Here is a 15,899-nt window from a genome sequence, read left to right as displayed (position 1 = left end):
CTCTTGATTTTTGACAAGTTGAAGTTAGTTATTGTTAATGACACATTTAAGCTCCAAAGTAACTCAAGTGAAATGAGGAGTCCCCCAGAGTCGCTCATTGTCCCAGATTTTCATTACCGTTTATGATCGACCTTTGAATCTTTTTATTTGCTTCTTTGACCTCGACTGTAGGGCATATGCTGACAACACTCAGCTACCATTTTGCTTCAACCATCCTGCTGAAGGAAATCACTAATTTCTTTAGCCGTGCCTCGCTGCTCTCCAAACCCGAGGAAAAAACTTTAAAAAATTGAAAGCGGTAAAAAATAGAAATTTCAATACGTGTCCTGACTCTTTATGGAACGAAAGTTTCTGGCATGTAAATGTGGGGTCTTCAACTAATCCAGTCAATGTGGTAAAAACGTATGCCTTAAAAATGACGAAGCCTTATCCCTGGAGACAAAAAATGAACGCTGGGTCTTCATGCTCCTACAAATTTAACTCCGCATGAGCCATCTTGTCTGAGTTACTGGCTATGGTAGTCACATCATCCATCCTTTCCAGGTTCAACAATATCAATGTCTGCTACTGGGCTTTCCTGAAATAAATTATGTTCAAGCTTCAACTGATCCAGAATACAGTTGTAAGGCTTGGTCTTGAAAATATGAACACATAACTGGATCCAGGCATAAATTCTAGTTATGGAAGTAATGCCTTGCCTATGAAGTGGCAAATAATCACCCTGCACCTGCTCTCATGGCCTACCTTACCAAAATATACACATAGGAGTGTTTTGCCATCTGCCATGGAGGTCAGGGCAATTGATCTCAGTGTCAAAAAAACCTGATGAGGAGGAAAGTTATTTTTAGTTCTGGCCCTTTAAGGTGTGGAATCAACTGCAAGTGTTCACAAAGCAACTGTGGATTACTGCATCTTTCTCAAAAAAATGTTTTAAAAAATCTTTTTGTCTAAATATAAAGACATGTGACCTACCTGTTAAGATCAGTTTGGAACAGTCTGTAGGACTGCTATTATTTTGCTCCTTTTCTTGTCTCATATTCCTAGCGCCAAGATGCTTCCACGGTGCATGCTAGTGCCTAATAAGTATTATATTAACTCATGCATTCACGCCAGCTGTTTCAGAGCAATACGGTATGGCCAGGCGTTGCACCTGCTACTCATGAATAGACCCTTGGTAACCCTGCTACTGCCCTTACGACACCTAGACATCGAGAGTCCTGAAAGCAGCAACAGGAACATTAAGTAAACAGGGCTTTGTGGGTCACATTTACCTTCTGTAGTTTACACACCTTTCCTTACTACTTCTTTAGCACAAAGAAGAGCTTCTTGAGAGGCTAAGATTGGGATAAGTGATCTAACTGGTGACGTTATCAGCTGGGTGGGGCAAAGGATCATGCGATCACTTCATCTTCCCCTGGGATTTTGATGAACCGGTACCCAAGCTTGTTGTACAGTATGATTATATGGTCCTGATGAAAGTCCCAGCACTCAGAGATGGTCTGCTGCCGCCATCATATTGTGCATAGACTCTAAGAGGAATATCAGGAGGAATGTTGTGAAGAACGCTCTAAGCAATTCTTTCATGTCTTGTATTTATTTCTGTTTTCTATATTTTTATGTAGGGTGATGTGAGTAAGTAGGATGTTCGATTGTGCTTAAATTCAGTTTAGTTCAACCTAGTTTAATGATCACAATAAAAGCATGTCAAAATAAAGGCCGCGCCCCAGCCTTTATTTTATCTTCAAAATATGTTAGTCACCGTTTGACCCCAAACCATTAAAAGTTGAACAAAGACAAAGCAAAAAAAAGGACTAAAATAAGGTTTCGTATTCTCATCAACACATCAAAGAAGAAGGTCCCACATTGGCCAATTGTTCAGAAGCTCAAGATATGTAAATCACGAAATTAGTCCTACAGCCTGTAAAGATTACACACAAACAGAATATAAAACATTAGTGCCATTTGACAGTACGTACAGGTGCTAAAATTCTAAAGTTCTTCAACGGGGTATAATTTCTTAACTTTCAGAATTCAATAAATTCCGGTCATAACTTAGTTAAAGCCCCCAACGTGAAAACAGAGCTCCCACCTTCAGCCTGTTCATAGGCTCTTAAAGCACGGGTCTTAGGAGCGAAAAGCATTAGAGGGTGTAACATAAATATGGGATGGAAAAATGATACGGATTTCTTGCGTAATTATCTATTGCTTCTGTGGTAGCATTCTTAAGTGTCAACAAACTTCACAGCATTGCATGTCAAAGCCACGCCTTGCTTGCCTAGTAAAAAGAGCACCGCAGTTATACATGATCCGATGTTATAAGATCTAAGTTTGGGCCTCAACAATTTCCTAGGAGTAGCCAGCATAGCAGTACAGTTTCAAAAAACGTGCATCAAAGCTTTAACTGATAAACTGCATAATTGACGGACAGATAAGGCTATGGTCACTTTAGACCAGTGTTTTCTAATTTCCCAAATGGACAACAGCAGAACAGCATAGCCATTTTATTTTTTACAGTGTGCGCACTGTAGCAGCCAGCCCGCCCAGAGACATACGGGTGTGTCTCTACTGCTGATTAGCAGCAGAAGACAGGAGCAGCGGCAGGCTGGATGCTCCAAAGGTGGCATATCACTTTGGACGGCTGTCTTGCGCCATCCAAAGTGGCATGCGCACTTTGAAGCTCTCCACCTAGCTGTCTTAGACAGCTGGGTGAGACCAAGCACAGGCCCAAAGGGCCTGAAGGAGCGTCCATCCAGGACGCTCCATCCAATCCTGGCGCTGCAGAGCAGCACCATGATTGGTTAAGCGGCTGGTCCCGTGTTGCAGGAAAGAAGAAGATTGAGTCCGGAGTAATGGAGTGCGTAAGTTAAGTGGCTTTTTTTTGTTATGTATATTTTGTGAGTATTGTAGGTTTTGTGTTCCCAGCAGCGGTCTGCCCGCCTCACCACTCCCGATAGCTGGCAGCCACGAATGATTTTACTTGACAAAAGATCAAATATGGGACTCCTTGTATATTTCAGTTTTTGGACACTACCTTGGCCAAGAATATGTCTTTTGGGATACAGAACACTGCTAAATCAGATGGCATAGAGCTGCGCTAGTAACCAAAGCGTGTTTTGTTTACAGAATCTTTAGAGCAGTGTGTGACATTAATTATGTATTATACATTTATTTTCCCGAGGTTATCCATAATATGTTTTAACTACGGTGGCGTTGTACAATTAGTATCCGCATCCATAATTACTTTGGTTTCCAGAGAGAAGCAGCCAGCAAATGTTCTGATCCGGCCCCCCAATTCCCACACTGCACTGCTAATTAAAGCATTAGCTAATGATGATGACTTAAAAAATGGTGTCGCACACCGCAATTCATTATGTGGGCATTGTTCTGACAGACTAGTGACTTTCCGGGACAAAAACAATGGCCTTGAATGGTTAACACGGCATACAGAGAGATGCATGAGGGCAAATGTTAGTCAGACTTAATTACTGTTTCCAAACAGCACGCGCTCCCACACACCTGAGGCTCCTGGATCGAGGGCGCATCTGAGCGCCCCTGCATCTGTCATCGCTGGCAATGCCCTCGGTGTAGAAGTGCTTGGACAGGAAGTGGAGTTCGTCTGGGGTTGGTTGGTATGGCAACTGGTGTAACTTCTCTTGGGAGGAACAGGACGACTAAAAAAAACAACACAGAATATTTAGAATAGCATAACAGCGAGACAGACATCTAGCAGACCAATTATCTCTCTAGTTTGACTGGCAGTGAAAACACACACATTTGGAACTACATATCTCACAGCATTTAACTGAATGTTTTGCAATACTGCTGTAGCAAACTGCATGAGTTTAAAGCATTTTCATGTAATTGAGGTTTGTATGATCCTGACAAGACCTAGAGCTAGTGTACATGGTACAGCGCGAAAGCAAAGAAAAGGGACTAACAACATTGTGCATGTTAGTTCACCTCCTTCCCCCCCCTTATAGCGCTCAGAAACTGCTGCAACAACAATGAACATAGGCTCATGCCCGGCAAGTGCCTGCAGAACCCGGCCCAGAAGCTGGGCTCAAGGAACATCAGAGCTTGTGAAGACGTCCCATCCATAGGGTGCACCTTCATAGGCTGGTATAGCCTCGGGACCCTGGAGGAAACCTCCTAGATATCAGAATATTACTGCCCTGTTTCAAGCACACTCTATCACAGTAAAAGCCGTACAAAAAAACTAATGTTAATATGTGGATGCGCACAGCCTACAATACGAGTGCCGTTCAGGATTTACACCAGTCATGGTAACCAAGGCAAAACTGCACACGTGGACAGTGTCTGAATGGCTTATCCCTACTCGAGGACCATTAGGAAACACTAGGTTCTTAATGGATGAAACACTGGATTATAATCTCTGGCACTGTTCTCAAGAAGATCCAATCATTCCTCTAAAACTCGATTAAACAAAATCATCATTAGGGGAGTCGCAGCCACCAAGAAGAGTTCATCATGGTTTATCTAATAGATCATTCTTGCCGCTACTGCTGCTCAAAGCGTCGGTGTGCACAATGTCACAAGTCATTGAGTTACTACACCAACTGAATTTCCAAAGGTATATTGGTAAAGTCACGCTCCACCTCTGAACTGAGAATGAAACTGGCAGCTGAAATCAAGACAAAGTAATCACGAAGTGTACTACACTCAACCACTAACCTGAGCAAGACGACTGAAAATCCAGGATTTTGAAAATAAAGAGGACATTTAAAAAGAACTGAGAAGTCACATCCTAAATGACCACCTTAAGAAACTGTAAGATTCCCATGAGGGTGAAGTCTCAAGCTCAATCACACACCAGGCAAAAAAGGCAGCAACCAAAATGATGTTGCTGCACTACAAAGGTTTGTTTGGCTATATCAATTTTTCTCTGAGACAATACTGAATAGCCATACGACATGACTAGATGACTATAGCCCAACTCCTCAGGAACAAGCATTTGCAATGCAATAGGTCTCACATTAGGAAAGTTTGAGCTTTTTGTATTGTAAATTGACTAATTTTTTATTTATGTGTTGGTATTGAAAATATTATAATTACTAGCTTTCTCATGTACAATGTCAATAGTTTTAACTGTTGCAAATGTGACACCTATAGCATTTGTAATGCAATATGTGTTGTATTTACGTGACTTAGATGTATTGATATTACAAATAACAATGGCTTTTAATTTTTGCAAATAATTAATACTTAAATAAAAGTTCATGTAAATTATAATGGCAATCGTTTAAACTTTTGTTAATAACTCTTGTGAAGATTATGTTTAGTGTATTTAATTGCGCCTAAATTCCAAGAACAGAAGGTAAATATTATCATTTTTTTTGTGCCATTTGTAATAAAGCCTAAATATTGAGAGAACATATTAGAGCCAGTTGTTGTTGAATGGTTGTACAGATTGATACTGTGGTGGCGGTGAGTGATGTTGTGGTGGTGTTGAGTGATGCTGTGGCGTTAATTGATGCTGTGGTAGCGCATAGTGATGTAGTGGTGCCCTTGAGTGATGCTGTGGTGGTGCTAAGTGATGCTGTGGTGATGCGATAGATAGAGTGCAATAGTCCGATAGATAGATAAAATAGATAAAATAGATTAGATAGATTAGATTGATAGATAGAGAGGGCGATAGATAGAGTGTAATTATGTAGAATATAATTATGTGGCACTGAGTGGTTTTGTGTGGAGTGTATGTTGATTTTAGTGGCGTGTAATTATGTGGCATTGAGTGTTATTTTGAGTGTATCTTGCATTGTTTGCATTGTAATTAATTGGCACTGAGTGTTATTTGGAGTGCATGTGGCATTGAGTGTAGTGTAATTATGTGGTGTGTAATTATGTGGCGCTGAGTGGTATTTGAAGTGTATGTGGCATTGAGCGCTGTGTAATTATGTGGTGTGTAACTATGTGGCACTGATTGGTTTTTGGAGTGTCTGTTGTATTGAGTGCATTGTAGTTATGTGGCATGTAATTATGTGGCTCTGAGTGGCATTCGGAGTGTATGTTGCCTAGCCTTGTATTTCTATGGTTCCTTAAACCCTTAGAGGCAATTCTTTTATTTTAACTAAAAGGATGGTAGTTAAATGGTGTTTACGGCAGGATGGTCGTTAAATGGTGGCTACGGAGAAACTGTGTGCTGAAAGGCAAAGAGAACACGGGCATGAAAGTGAAAGCGAGGATGAAAATGGAATGAGTGTGGCAGGATGGTCGTTAAATGGTGGCTACGGAGAAGCTGTGTGCTGAAAGGCAAAGAGAACACGGGCATGAAAGTGAAAGCGAGGATGAAAATGGAATGAGTGTGGCAGGATGTTAGTTAAATGGTGGTTACGCGGAAGCTGAGTGCTGAAAGGCAAAGAGAACACGGGCCAAAGCTAGAAGAAAACATGAGATGCGAGAGGCATGTGTGTGTGGCAAACACTGGTGGGGCTCAGAGCATTCTGTTGCTGCCTTGATGCCTGTGTGTGTGAGCAGTGGGGCTGCGTGTGTGAAGTGCCTAAAGTTGCAAGAAAACATATTATTTAAATCCTTAGACGCAAAATTAATGGAGCTAATGTTATCGACCTTAGAAGGATGAAAAGGGAATGAGCACGGCATATGTTAACTTTGTAAGCGCAGAAAGCGTGCAGGGCAAACTTATTATTTTGGTTGTTTGAGACTCAGATCTGGGCAGAGCTGCAAGAAAACACGGAGGGGGGAGGGCGGGCTGTGTGCTGAAAGGCAAAGAGAACACGGGCATGAAAGTGAAATCGATGGATGGCAATGCGTCCGTGAGACTAGCCCTGTGGTGGGGGAGGGACACTTGTGAGAGGCGCCATGAGGAAACAATCTCTCGGCATGCTGTGGCGGGTGCGGGGGAGTGCATTCCAGGCGGGGGAGCAGACCCTTTGAAGTATGATGCCGAGGCGGTGGCTACACGTGCACGCGCCAGTGGGCTGAAGCGCTTCCCCAAACGGATTGCATGGCGGCACGATGCACGTGATTGTGCGCGTGCTCGCCATGCAATCTACTTTTGGGAGCACTTTGAAATGCCCCTCTTACTAGAGTCTCGCATAGCGATTGCGTGAACGCAATAGCTAGGCGAGACCTAAAAAGCGGTTACCTAACTGATTGAGGGGATGTAAGTAGTCCCATCACGCAGTTGTGAGCATTGCTCCAAATGAGCCATTTGGTGCATTTGTAAGGGTCAATGTCAGAACAAATCCCAAAACCTTTCAAAAGAGCCGTCAGAAATGATGATATTAATTTAGGATGGGGTGACCCAACCAATTTAACAAACAGTCTGGCTAGGTCAAAATACAATTCTGAGAGAATCTCTGCTCATCTACTGGTAGCTGTACCACAAGCAGCACACAATCATCTGAGAAATGTGCAAATACAATCAGTATCAACAATATCAATGTACAGAATACAACACGATACAATTCCCAAACAAATTTAGAAACAGAAACGAATTTTAAGAGCAAAACAGCACCAACATCATTAAAATAGAATATGGGAACCCAAGTTATTATTATTTATTTTTTTAAATAAAGGCAAAAAGCACTAAGTGTAAGTTAAGGGCGATTGAAAACAAACACAGTTCTCTACAGACTGGGAACTACGCATGATTTCAGGCCGATCACGTGGGACTGGATGTTGGATGCACTGAGCGGGTCATTTTTGTCAAAGATTTTACCATCTGACTTAATCTCTGAAATAAAAGTGAAAATCTTCTGATACATCAAAGTCCAGTGTTGTAACTAATTCACAATTTTCTCCAAATGCAGGGGAATTTCCTTCTGGTCAGTTCTCCAGCCCCTAGCTTCTTAGGACAGGTTTCTGGGCACCAGGCCCCTCTCCAGCCAAGTCTGTTGCAGGATCCATTCCTCTGTGGGCATCTGGGCACTCCTGGAATCAAGAGTTATTCTGCTTTTAGTGTCCCTGAAGCAGGCAAACAGGAGGCAAACCACTTTACCCTTAGAGAGTAGTTCCAGTCTCTGGGTGCCAGCAGGATTTAGGAGTCCGTTATTAGTCCACCTCCACCTCCGCCTCCGCCTCCGCCTCCGCCTCCGCCTCCGCCTCCGCCTCCGCCTCCGCCTCCGCCTCCGCCTCCGCCTCCGCCTCTGCCTCTGCCTCTACCTCTGCCTCTACCTCTGCCTCTACCTCTACCTCCGCCTCCACCTCTACCTCTGCAGTCTTCTTCCAGCAGGGCCTTATTTTTCAGGTTCAGTCTTTACAGGTCCAGAATATTCTGAGAAAGTGGTGGTGGTGCTTGAGGTGCCACACATATCCTGTGCATTAGTCAGTGACATTCTGCCATCCCATCCTAAATATTTTCTCGCAGTCACCTAATCTCATTTTGTAGCATTTCCTCACTGCCTACTGTAAAATTACCCAGGAGCCACTGCTTCAACATGGTAGAACTCTTGCCACCAGGTAGATCGGTCTTCAGCTCCTTAGACACACTCTTGCTTAGGTGAGCTCTCCTCCTACTTGACAGGGTCCAACTCGTTCTCTCTCCCATTGTGGCTGTAGCCCAGCTGCCTAGGAACTAACAGTTCTTTCCCACTACCAGATAACTGATCCCTAATTCCGAGGCAAAGAGGCAGGTCTTTAGATCTTCCAGTCACTGGTGTGTGTCCCAGTTATGCAGATGTGATTAATGGCAGGACTATTTTTCAGTTAGTTCTGGAAGAGGCAGCCTAACCCAACTTTTTCTAAAGTTACTTTTTCACTCAAGTTATAAAAAAAAAAAACAGATTTTGAAAATTACAAGGAAATAACTTTAAACTGTTTTCTTAAACATTTTCCCAGGCAATGATGAATTATTAAATCTGTTAATGTCACTTAAGCCTGCCCTATGGAAAATCTAGCTGACCCTACAAAGTGAAATAGATTTTAGTAGTTTTGCCACACATTTGAATATTTAGGGCCCTATTTTGATGTCGGTCGGAAAGCCTTCAACCTGCAGTCGGACACTTTCCGACCGACATCTTCGGTTTCTCTTTCGACTGCTGCATTACAATGCCGGTGGTCGTACGTGAAACCGGCCAGTCATTCCGGCTGGATTCCAATGGGCTCAAGGAGCCCATCGGCAAGTCGGAGCCCCAACGTAAACCCTGAGGACGGCATTTCCGTGGTCAGTTTCCGACAGACCTTTCATGTTGGGCTTTCTGACATGGAAAACCCATCAGAAAGCGTCTTTGGGGGCCCTGCCAGCCCCTCCCTCTCCATGCGGGCTATGGTTGGGGTGCAACGGGGCACCTATGGTGCATCCCTGTTATTCCCTGTACCATGTGGCAGGCACCATGATGTGCCAGCCACGTGGTGCAGGGATTAACAAACTCCTATTTCTCTATGGAGCTTGTGCTGCTGCTGGTTTACAGCCACATAACAAGCTGCATAGAGAAATGGGAGTATGCGACTGCACCATGTGCAGTCGCGCTGTAATAGCGGTGCCAGGACCGCCAACCGGAGGACGGTCAGTCCCGAGACTGCAACAGAGTGTCAAGCAGACGTGAGTCCCCCCCCGACATTATAATGAGACCCATAGTGTGACATTTTGTTTTATATAGTAGGTACTCTGCCATATGGGCATACAAGACACACTTTAATGTGAATTGTTAATATGTAATTTAGCTGGCAAAGACATGTTTCATTGCAATGTGTTACTGCAGTGCCTTTAAACTACAACCCAGCCCGAGCACAGTGTTGCTCCTGACAGCGAAATATTTTTGCCATAGGCACATGCGGTGTAAATACCCACTACAGCTCAAATATGACATTGAATTGCCCTGCCAACAGTACATTTTCAGTTCTATCTAATATGCTCTTAAAGGAAAGTTATTATCAATTTAGATGGCTAGTCGTCACTCAAGCTAAGAAGATATCATATCATTTAAACAAGATCTTGTCACAGACAAAAATAAAAAACACTCATGGTTGACACTGGATTCCTATTGAACTGATTAATTCAAACGTCATTTGGTTATAACAGCGTCTTCTTTCACGCAGAAGGCAAATTTACTCAACTTAGACTCCATCTAGTCCCACTGTTGGAATTCTGTACTAGTTGGAGGGGTTCCAGCATGCCTGTGTGCAGCAGATTATGTGGATTTAGACATGAGTCACTTGTACATGTTGTATGCCTTTGCCCTGAACTGATATCACAATGCAACCCAATTCAGTAAATGCAAAAGATTCAGTGAATGTAGAGAAACATAAATTGCCTGCCTTAAGGAAGAAGATCCACAATGAATGAGTTGTTCTGTGAAGTGTATGCTGAAGGCAGTGAAACTGTTTTATAATGGGGTGATTTAGTCAACATGTTATAACTTATGTCTATTTAGGTACCACAGCAGGACTGGGCTAGTTTGTACTCGATGCTTAGTCAACACGCTCTTTGTGACAATTTTAGTATCTACATTCGAAGAGAGTAAAAAGGATTACAGTTAATTTTGATTTCTATCTAAATATTCAATAGAGAGTGATATAATGTACACAATGATAGAAAGCTGATGGAGTAGATTGACTTTCAAAACAGTTCTACCTCCTTTACATACGAAACACTCAACGGAACATTCTCAAGAGCACAACATATCAAGGAAAAGTTAAGGTCAAGTATCAATGTAGCAGTATACTAATCTTGTTAGCTGGTCATGTGTCTTTGGCAGAACTCCCAAGCAATCTGTCCAAAAATAATATGTCTTTTGTTAACCATGATCACTACAACTGGAGCACAAACACAGCTTGTAATATGGAGCTCAAATGAGACAGTGAGGGGAGGAACATGGGTCTTAGTGAAGTGTTGCTAGGAAAAGTTGAAAAGGAGTGAGATTAAAGAGGAGGTCTTCCTCTAGATTCCTGACAATTACTCACATTTTATCTAGAGCGAATGTCAACTATTCAATAGATACCCCCCCTTTGTCTTCCACATTTGTCCCACCTCTCAAGTCATCTTCATCGAAGATCCTGGTTGCATTCCCTTTTGGTACTTCTGCAATATTTCATAAAAAGTCAATGAAACAAATGGACTTCAATCCCTTTCTTGTTCAATATTTCCGAATAAAGTTGACCAATCTAGGACCCACACCCACGCCTATGCTGCTTATTTGAATTCTGGGAGTCACAATTGCAAAGGTATTGTTGAAATGAAAGGCTTCCACTTCCATTGCTCATCTGCGATCTGAGGGGCTCCATCACAATGGCGATGGAGTACCGTCTCCACTGAAGTGAAGGTCCACCCGCCTGAATTACAGACTGGTGGACCTTATGTATATCGGCGATGGAGACTGCTCTGTCTCCATCTCGATTTAGACTGGGCAGTCGAATGGCCAGTTTTCACTGTCCGGCACCGCCGTTTAAAACCTGACAAATAGGGGCAGAGAAAACTGCAAAATGACCCCCCGCACCATTAGAGACAACCCACATGGGGTGGAGAGAGGGGAGACCATTAGTTTTGTATTTTCAGAAACAAAATCCCATTTGAAAATATAAAAAAGTGTTTAAAGTTTGACAGGTGGTACCATCATGTTGACAGAGCCATCTCTCAAAACTGTTAACACATTGACAGGAAATGCCATAAAAGTGGTTCCTGCAAATGTTAAACGATGTCCGCTGGGTCGGCATAACAATCTAAATTCTCTGTAAGTATTTTACTCCATTGTCCTGACGGAGTAATGTCCTATTACTTACCGGTAATCTTCATTACTCCGGGTCCCGTAGTCCTCGACACCGTCATGGACAAGCGAGATGTAACTATCTCACTGACAGAAAAAAGAACAAAGGAATGCTGGACCTACCCTTCCCCCTCCCACTGGGAGTACTTAAGGAGTACCGTACCAGCATTCCTCCTGAAATACCAAGCCCCAATGAAGGCCGGCAGACAGGGAGGGAGGGAGGGAAGTCATGACGGTGTCGAGGACTACGGGACCCGGAGTAATGAAGATTAACGGTAAGTAATAGGACATTACCCCCAGGTCCCTCCGTCCTCGACACCGTCATGGACAAGTGAGAAATACCAAAGCAAACACCGGCATTCATACCAGAAAACACAACAAACCACCAGGATAGCAAACAAACCCAGAGATTTATTGGAAATAAAGTAGAAAAAAACATTTAGGAGCGAACAGAGCTCAACACCCCCAATGCAAAACCTCCATCATCCCCCAACAGATTGAGTAGGCGATAATGCCTGATGAAAGTATTAGAAGAGGCCCACGTGGCAGCCCTACAAATCTCAGAGAGAAGAACACCCTGAACCTCCGCCCAAGAAGCAGCCACCCCTCTCGTAGAACGACCCTGAACCCCCAAAGGAGGAGGAGAACCAGACAGAGAGTAGGCCAAGGAAATGACTTGCTTCAACCAACGGCCGATGGACACAGAAGAAGCCTTACCCCCAAGCGAAGCCGCACCAAAGGAGACAAAAAGGGAGTCCGATTTGCGGAAAACCCGCCGTACGGTCCAGATAAATGCGCAAAGCCCTGCACACATCCAACAAAGACCACCGGGGACCACCAGGAGAATCCAAAACAGAGCCCAGGGCAGGCAACACCAACTCCTGACACCTGTGAAATTGCGAAGAAACCTTCGGCACAAAAGAAGAATGCAGTCGGAGCACCACTCCATCCTCCGTGGAGGAAAGAAAAGGAGGCCGCGCCATCAAGGCCCCCAACTCCCCGAGACGACGAGCAGAGGTGACAGCCACCAGGAAAACCACCTTGAGAGTGAGAAATTTTAAATCCACCACATCCAAAGGCTCAAAAGGAGGACCGATCAAAACCCGAAGGACCAAAGGCAAATCCCACAGGGGAAAAGAAGGACGAGGTACAGGCCGAGAAACAGTAAAACTGCGTAGAAGACGAGAGACCAAGTCTTCAATATCCGAAAGATTCACCCACGGGGAACGAAAAGCCCGAACAGCGGCCCACTGGGCTGGCAGAGTAGACACAGCCAAACCCTTCTCGAAACCTTCCCACAAAAATTGAAGGACAACCTGCAAGGAACAGAACAAAGGGGAGACCCCCAACGCTGAACACCAACGATCAAAATTACCCCAATGCCTATCATAAGCCTTAAGGGTAGAAGGCCGCCGGGAACGCTGAAGAGCCACCGCTAAATGCTCCGGGAAACCGCGCCGTCTCCAACCCTGCCTCTCAACTTCCACACCGACAACCGCAACCGGAGAAGTGACAGGCACGGGGAAGACCGAAGTGGAGACGGAGACAGGGGAAGAAACCAGGGACCCTGCACCGCCAAAAGACGCACCGTCGGAAACCAGGACCTCCGAGGCCAAAACAGCAGGACCGCTACCACCTCCCGATCCTCCTGACACAAACGGGCCAGAAACCTGGGAACCAGAGCCAGTGGGGGAAAGGCATAGAGGAGACGCGACGGCCAAGGCAGCGACAGCGCGTCCACCCCCCAGCAACCCTCCTGCAGAAACCGGGAGCAGAACCGGGGGAGCTGAGCATTGTGCCGGGAGGCAAAGAGGTCCAGATAGGGACGCCCAAACCTCCCGCACACAAGCCGAAACGCAACCGGGGTGAGAGACAACTCCAGAGAATCCGGAAAGCACCGACTCAGGGCATCCGCCACACAGTTGTCCACTCCCCGAAGATGAACCGCCGTCAGAGACAGCGGATGGCCCTCCGCCCAACAAAACAGGGGTACCACCACCGCATTCAAAGATGCCGAACGAATTCCCCCTTGATGAGTCAGATAAGCCACCGTCACCATGTTGTCGGATCGCACCAACACATTCCAATCTAGCAACAGTCCCCGAAAACCCATCACAGCTCGGGACACCGCCATGAGCTCTCTGCAATTGGAAGACCTGCAACTCTCCACGATGGACCAACGACCCTGAAGGGAGTGAGACCCCAAGGTCGCACCCCAACCCAAGGCGCTGGCATCCGTCGTCAAGACCAGAGAAGGAAAAGACTGCAGGGGCAGACCCAAAGACAGATGATCCCTCACAGACCACCAAAGAAGAACCGGGAGGACCACCGGAGACACAGGAATAAGAACATCCAAATCGCGGGACAGGGGATCCCAGAGAGACAGGAGGTACACCCAAAGTAGGCGCAGATGAAAACGTGCCCAGGCCACCGTAAAAACTGTTGCCGCCATCAGACCCATAAGACGCAACCAAAGGCGCACCGGAAAGGCACCCCCACCCGGAAACGACGAGCAAGGGACTCCAACGTCACAACCCGAGGCTCGGGGAGGAACACACGGTTCAGATCCGAACGGTAGCGGGCCCCAATGAAAACCATGTCCTGGGACGGCGTCAGTTGACATTTGGGCAAGTTGATCAGGAAACCATGGGCCCGTAACGCCGAGCACACCACCTCCCTGGCCTCCAGCAACAGGACCCGAGATGGAGCATGGATCAACCAGTCGTCTAAATATGGGTACACCATCACCCGCTGGAGATGAAGCCATGCGACCAAAGGAGCCACCACCTTCGTAAACACCCTCGGCGCCGACCGGAGACCGAATGTCAACACCATGAATTGGTAATGACACCCTAGAACACAAAACCGCAGAAACCTGCGGGACCGAGGATGGATCGGAACATGGTAATACGCATCCTGAAGATCTAGGGTACACATGAAGTGACCCGGCAGCACCAAAGGAATCACCCTTTGTAAAGTCTCCATGCGGAAAGGAATTCGGGCCACCCACTTGTTCATAACCCGCAGATCCAAAACCAAGCGGAAACCCCCCGTGTTTTTGGGAACCAGAAAGATCAGGGAATAAAAGCCCACCCCTCTCTCTGACGGAGGAACCACTTGAATGGCACCCTTCCGAAGAAGGTCCAGAATCCCGCGAGAAAGATGAGACCGCTTCACACGACTCGAAGGCCAAGGAGTCGGCCGAACACCTGAGTCCGGAGGAGGAGCCGTGAACTCCAGAACATAACCCTGGCGAATGATTTCCAACACCCAGACGTCGGAACAAGACTGAACCCAGGCATCCAGGAAGAAGCGCAGCCGCCCTCCAACCAACAACCCGGGAACCACCGCCAAAGAGTCAGGAACGCGGCTTGGCAGGCGGAGGGGATTTAGCCTTACGGTCCCGACCACGGCCAGAAGCAAACCTACCCTGGCCCCTCACAAACTGTCCACGAGAAGCAGGGCGAAAGAAAGATTTGGGATTAGAAGGGACAGGAGCAGCAGCAGAGACCTTAAAAGAAGAAGAATGCTTTTTCTCCTTAAACAATTTGTGCAATTTTGTCTCCAACTCCCCCCCAAACAACATCGTACCCTGAAAGGGTAACCTCAATGCGCATGCCTTCTGCGCAGAGTCAGTTTTCCAGTCCTTAAGGACAAGACTGCGACACGCAGCCACACAAGCCCCCCCGGACAGAGCAGAAGCACGCACAACGTCAAAGGAGACATCAGACAGCAGCTCCACCTGACGCTCAATCTGCTCAAGCAAACCAGAACAGTCCGTGGCATTATCCATAGACTGATAGAGAGACTTCAGGTCAGACAGCAGAGACTGCGACACATAAGTCCCCCAGATGCCCGCCCTCAAGGCCAGGTGGGAACCAGAATACACCTTATGGAGCGCCACATCCGCCTTCTTGTCAACAGGATCCTTCAGCACAGCGTCCTCAGCAAGGGAAGTACGCCCCACCAAACTAGCCACAAAGGAGTCAATAGGAATCGAATCAGGAAGTTCAGTAGCCATATCCTGCAGAGGATAAAGTTTAGCCATGAATCGCGGAATCAGAATGCGATCCGGATCAGCCCACTCGCGCTTCAAAACATCTCTAATGAAGGGATGGACAGGCACATCGACCGTGGCAGCACTCTGAAATTGTCGCAACAAAGGGCCCCTAGAGGTACTAGGTGCGTCCCCGTCAGGGAACCCCATGTTCTCTTTGA

At 45.9% G+C, this 15,899-nt stretch overlaps 1 protein-coding gene across 11 annotated transcripts in view; it reads right to left on the bottom strand.

The window, feature by feature from the left end:
• The window catches only part of MAST4 (microtubule associated serine/threonine kinase family member 4), a 1,731,733-nt gene that overhangs the window by 281,109 nt on the left and 1,434,725 nt on the right, over nucleotides 1–15,899 (bottom strand). For all 11 annotated transcript variants that reach the window (XM_085631988.1, XM_085631996.1, XM_085632003.1 and 8 more), the window contains one exon: nucleotides 3,517–3,671. In XM_085631988.1, the coding sequence (XP_085488114.1) occupies nucleotides 3,517–3,671 (155 nt within the window). The remainder of the gene's footprint in view (nucleotides 1–3,516; nucleotides 3,672–15,899) is intronic.

Source organism: Triturus cristatus, chromosome 2_1 (assembly GCF_964204655.1).
Source record: "Triturus cristatus chromosome 2_1, aTriCri1.1, whole genome shotgun sequence".
NCBI lineage: Eukaryota > Metazoa > Chordata > Amphibia > Caudata > Salamandridae > Triturus > Triturus cristatus.
This window is presented reverse-complemented; position numbering and strand designations above follow the sequence as displayed.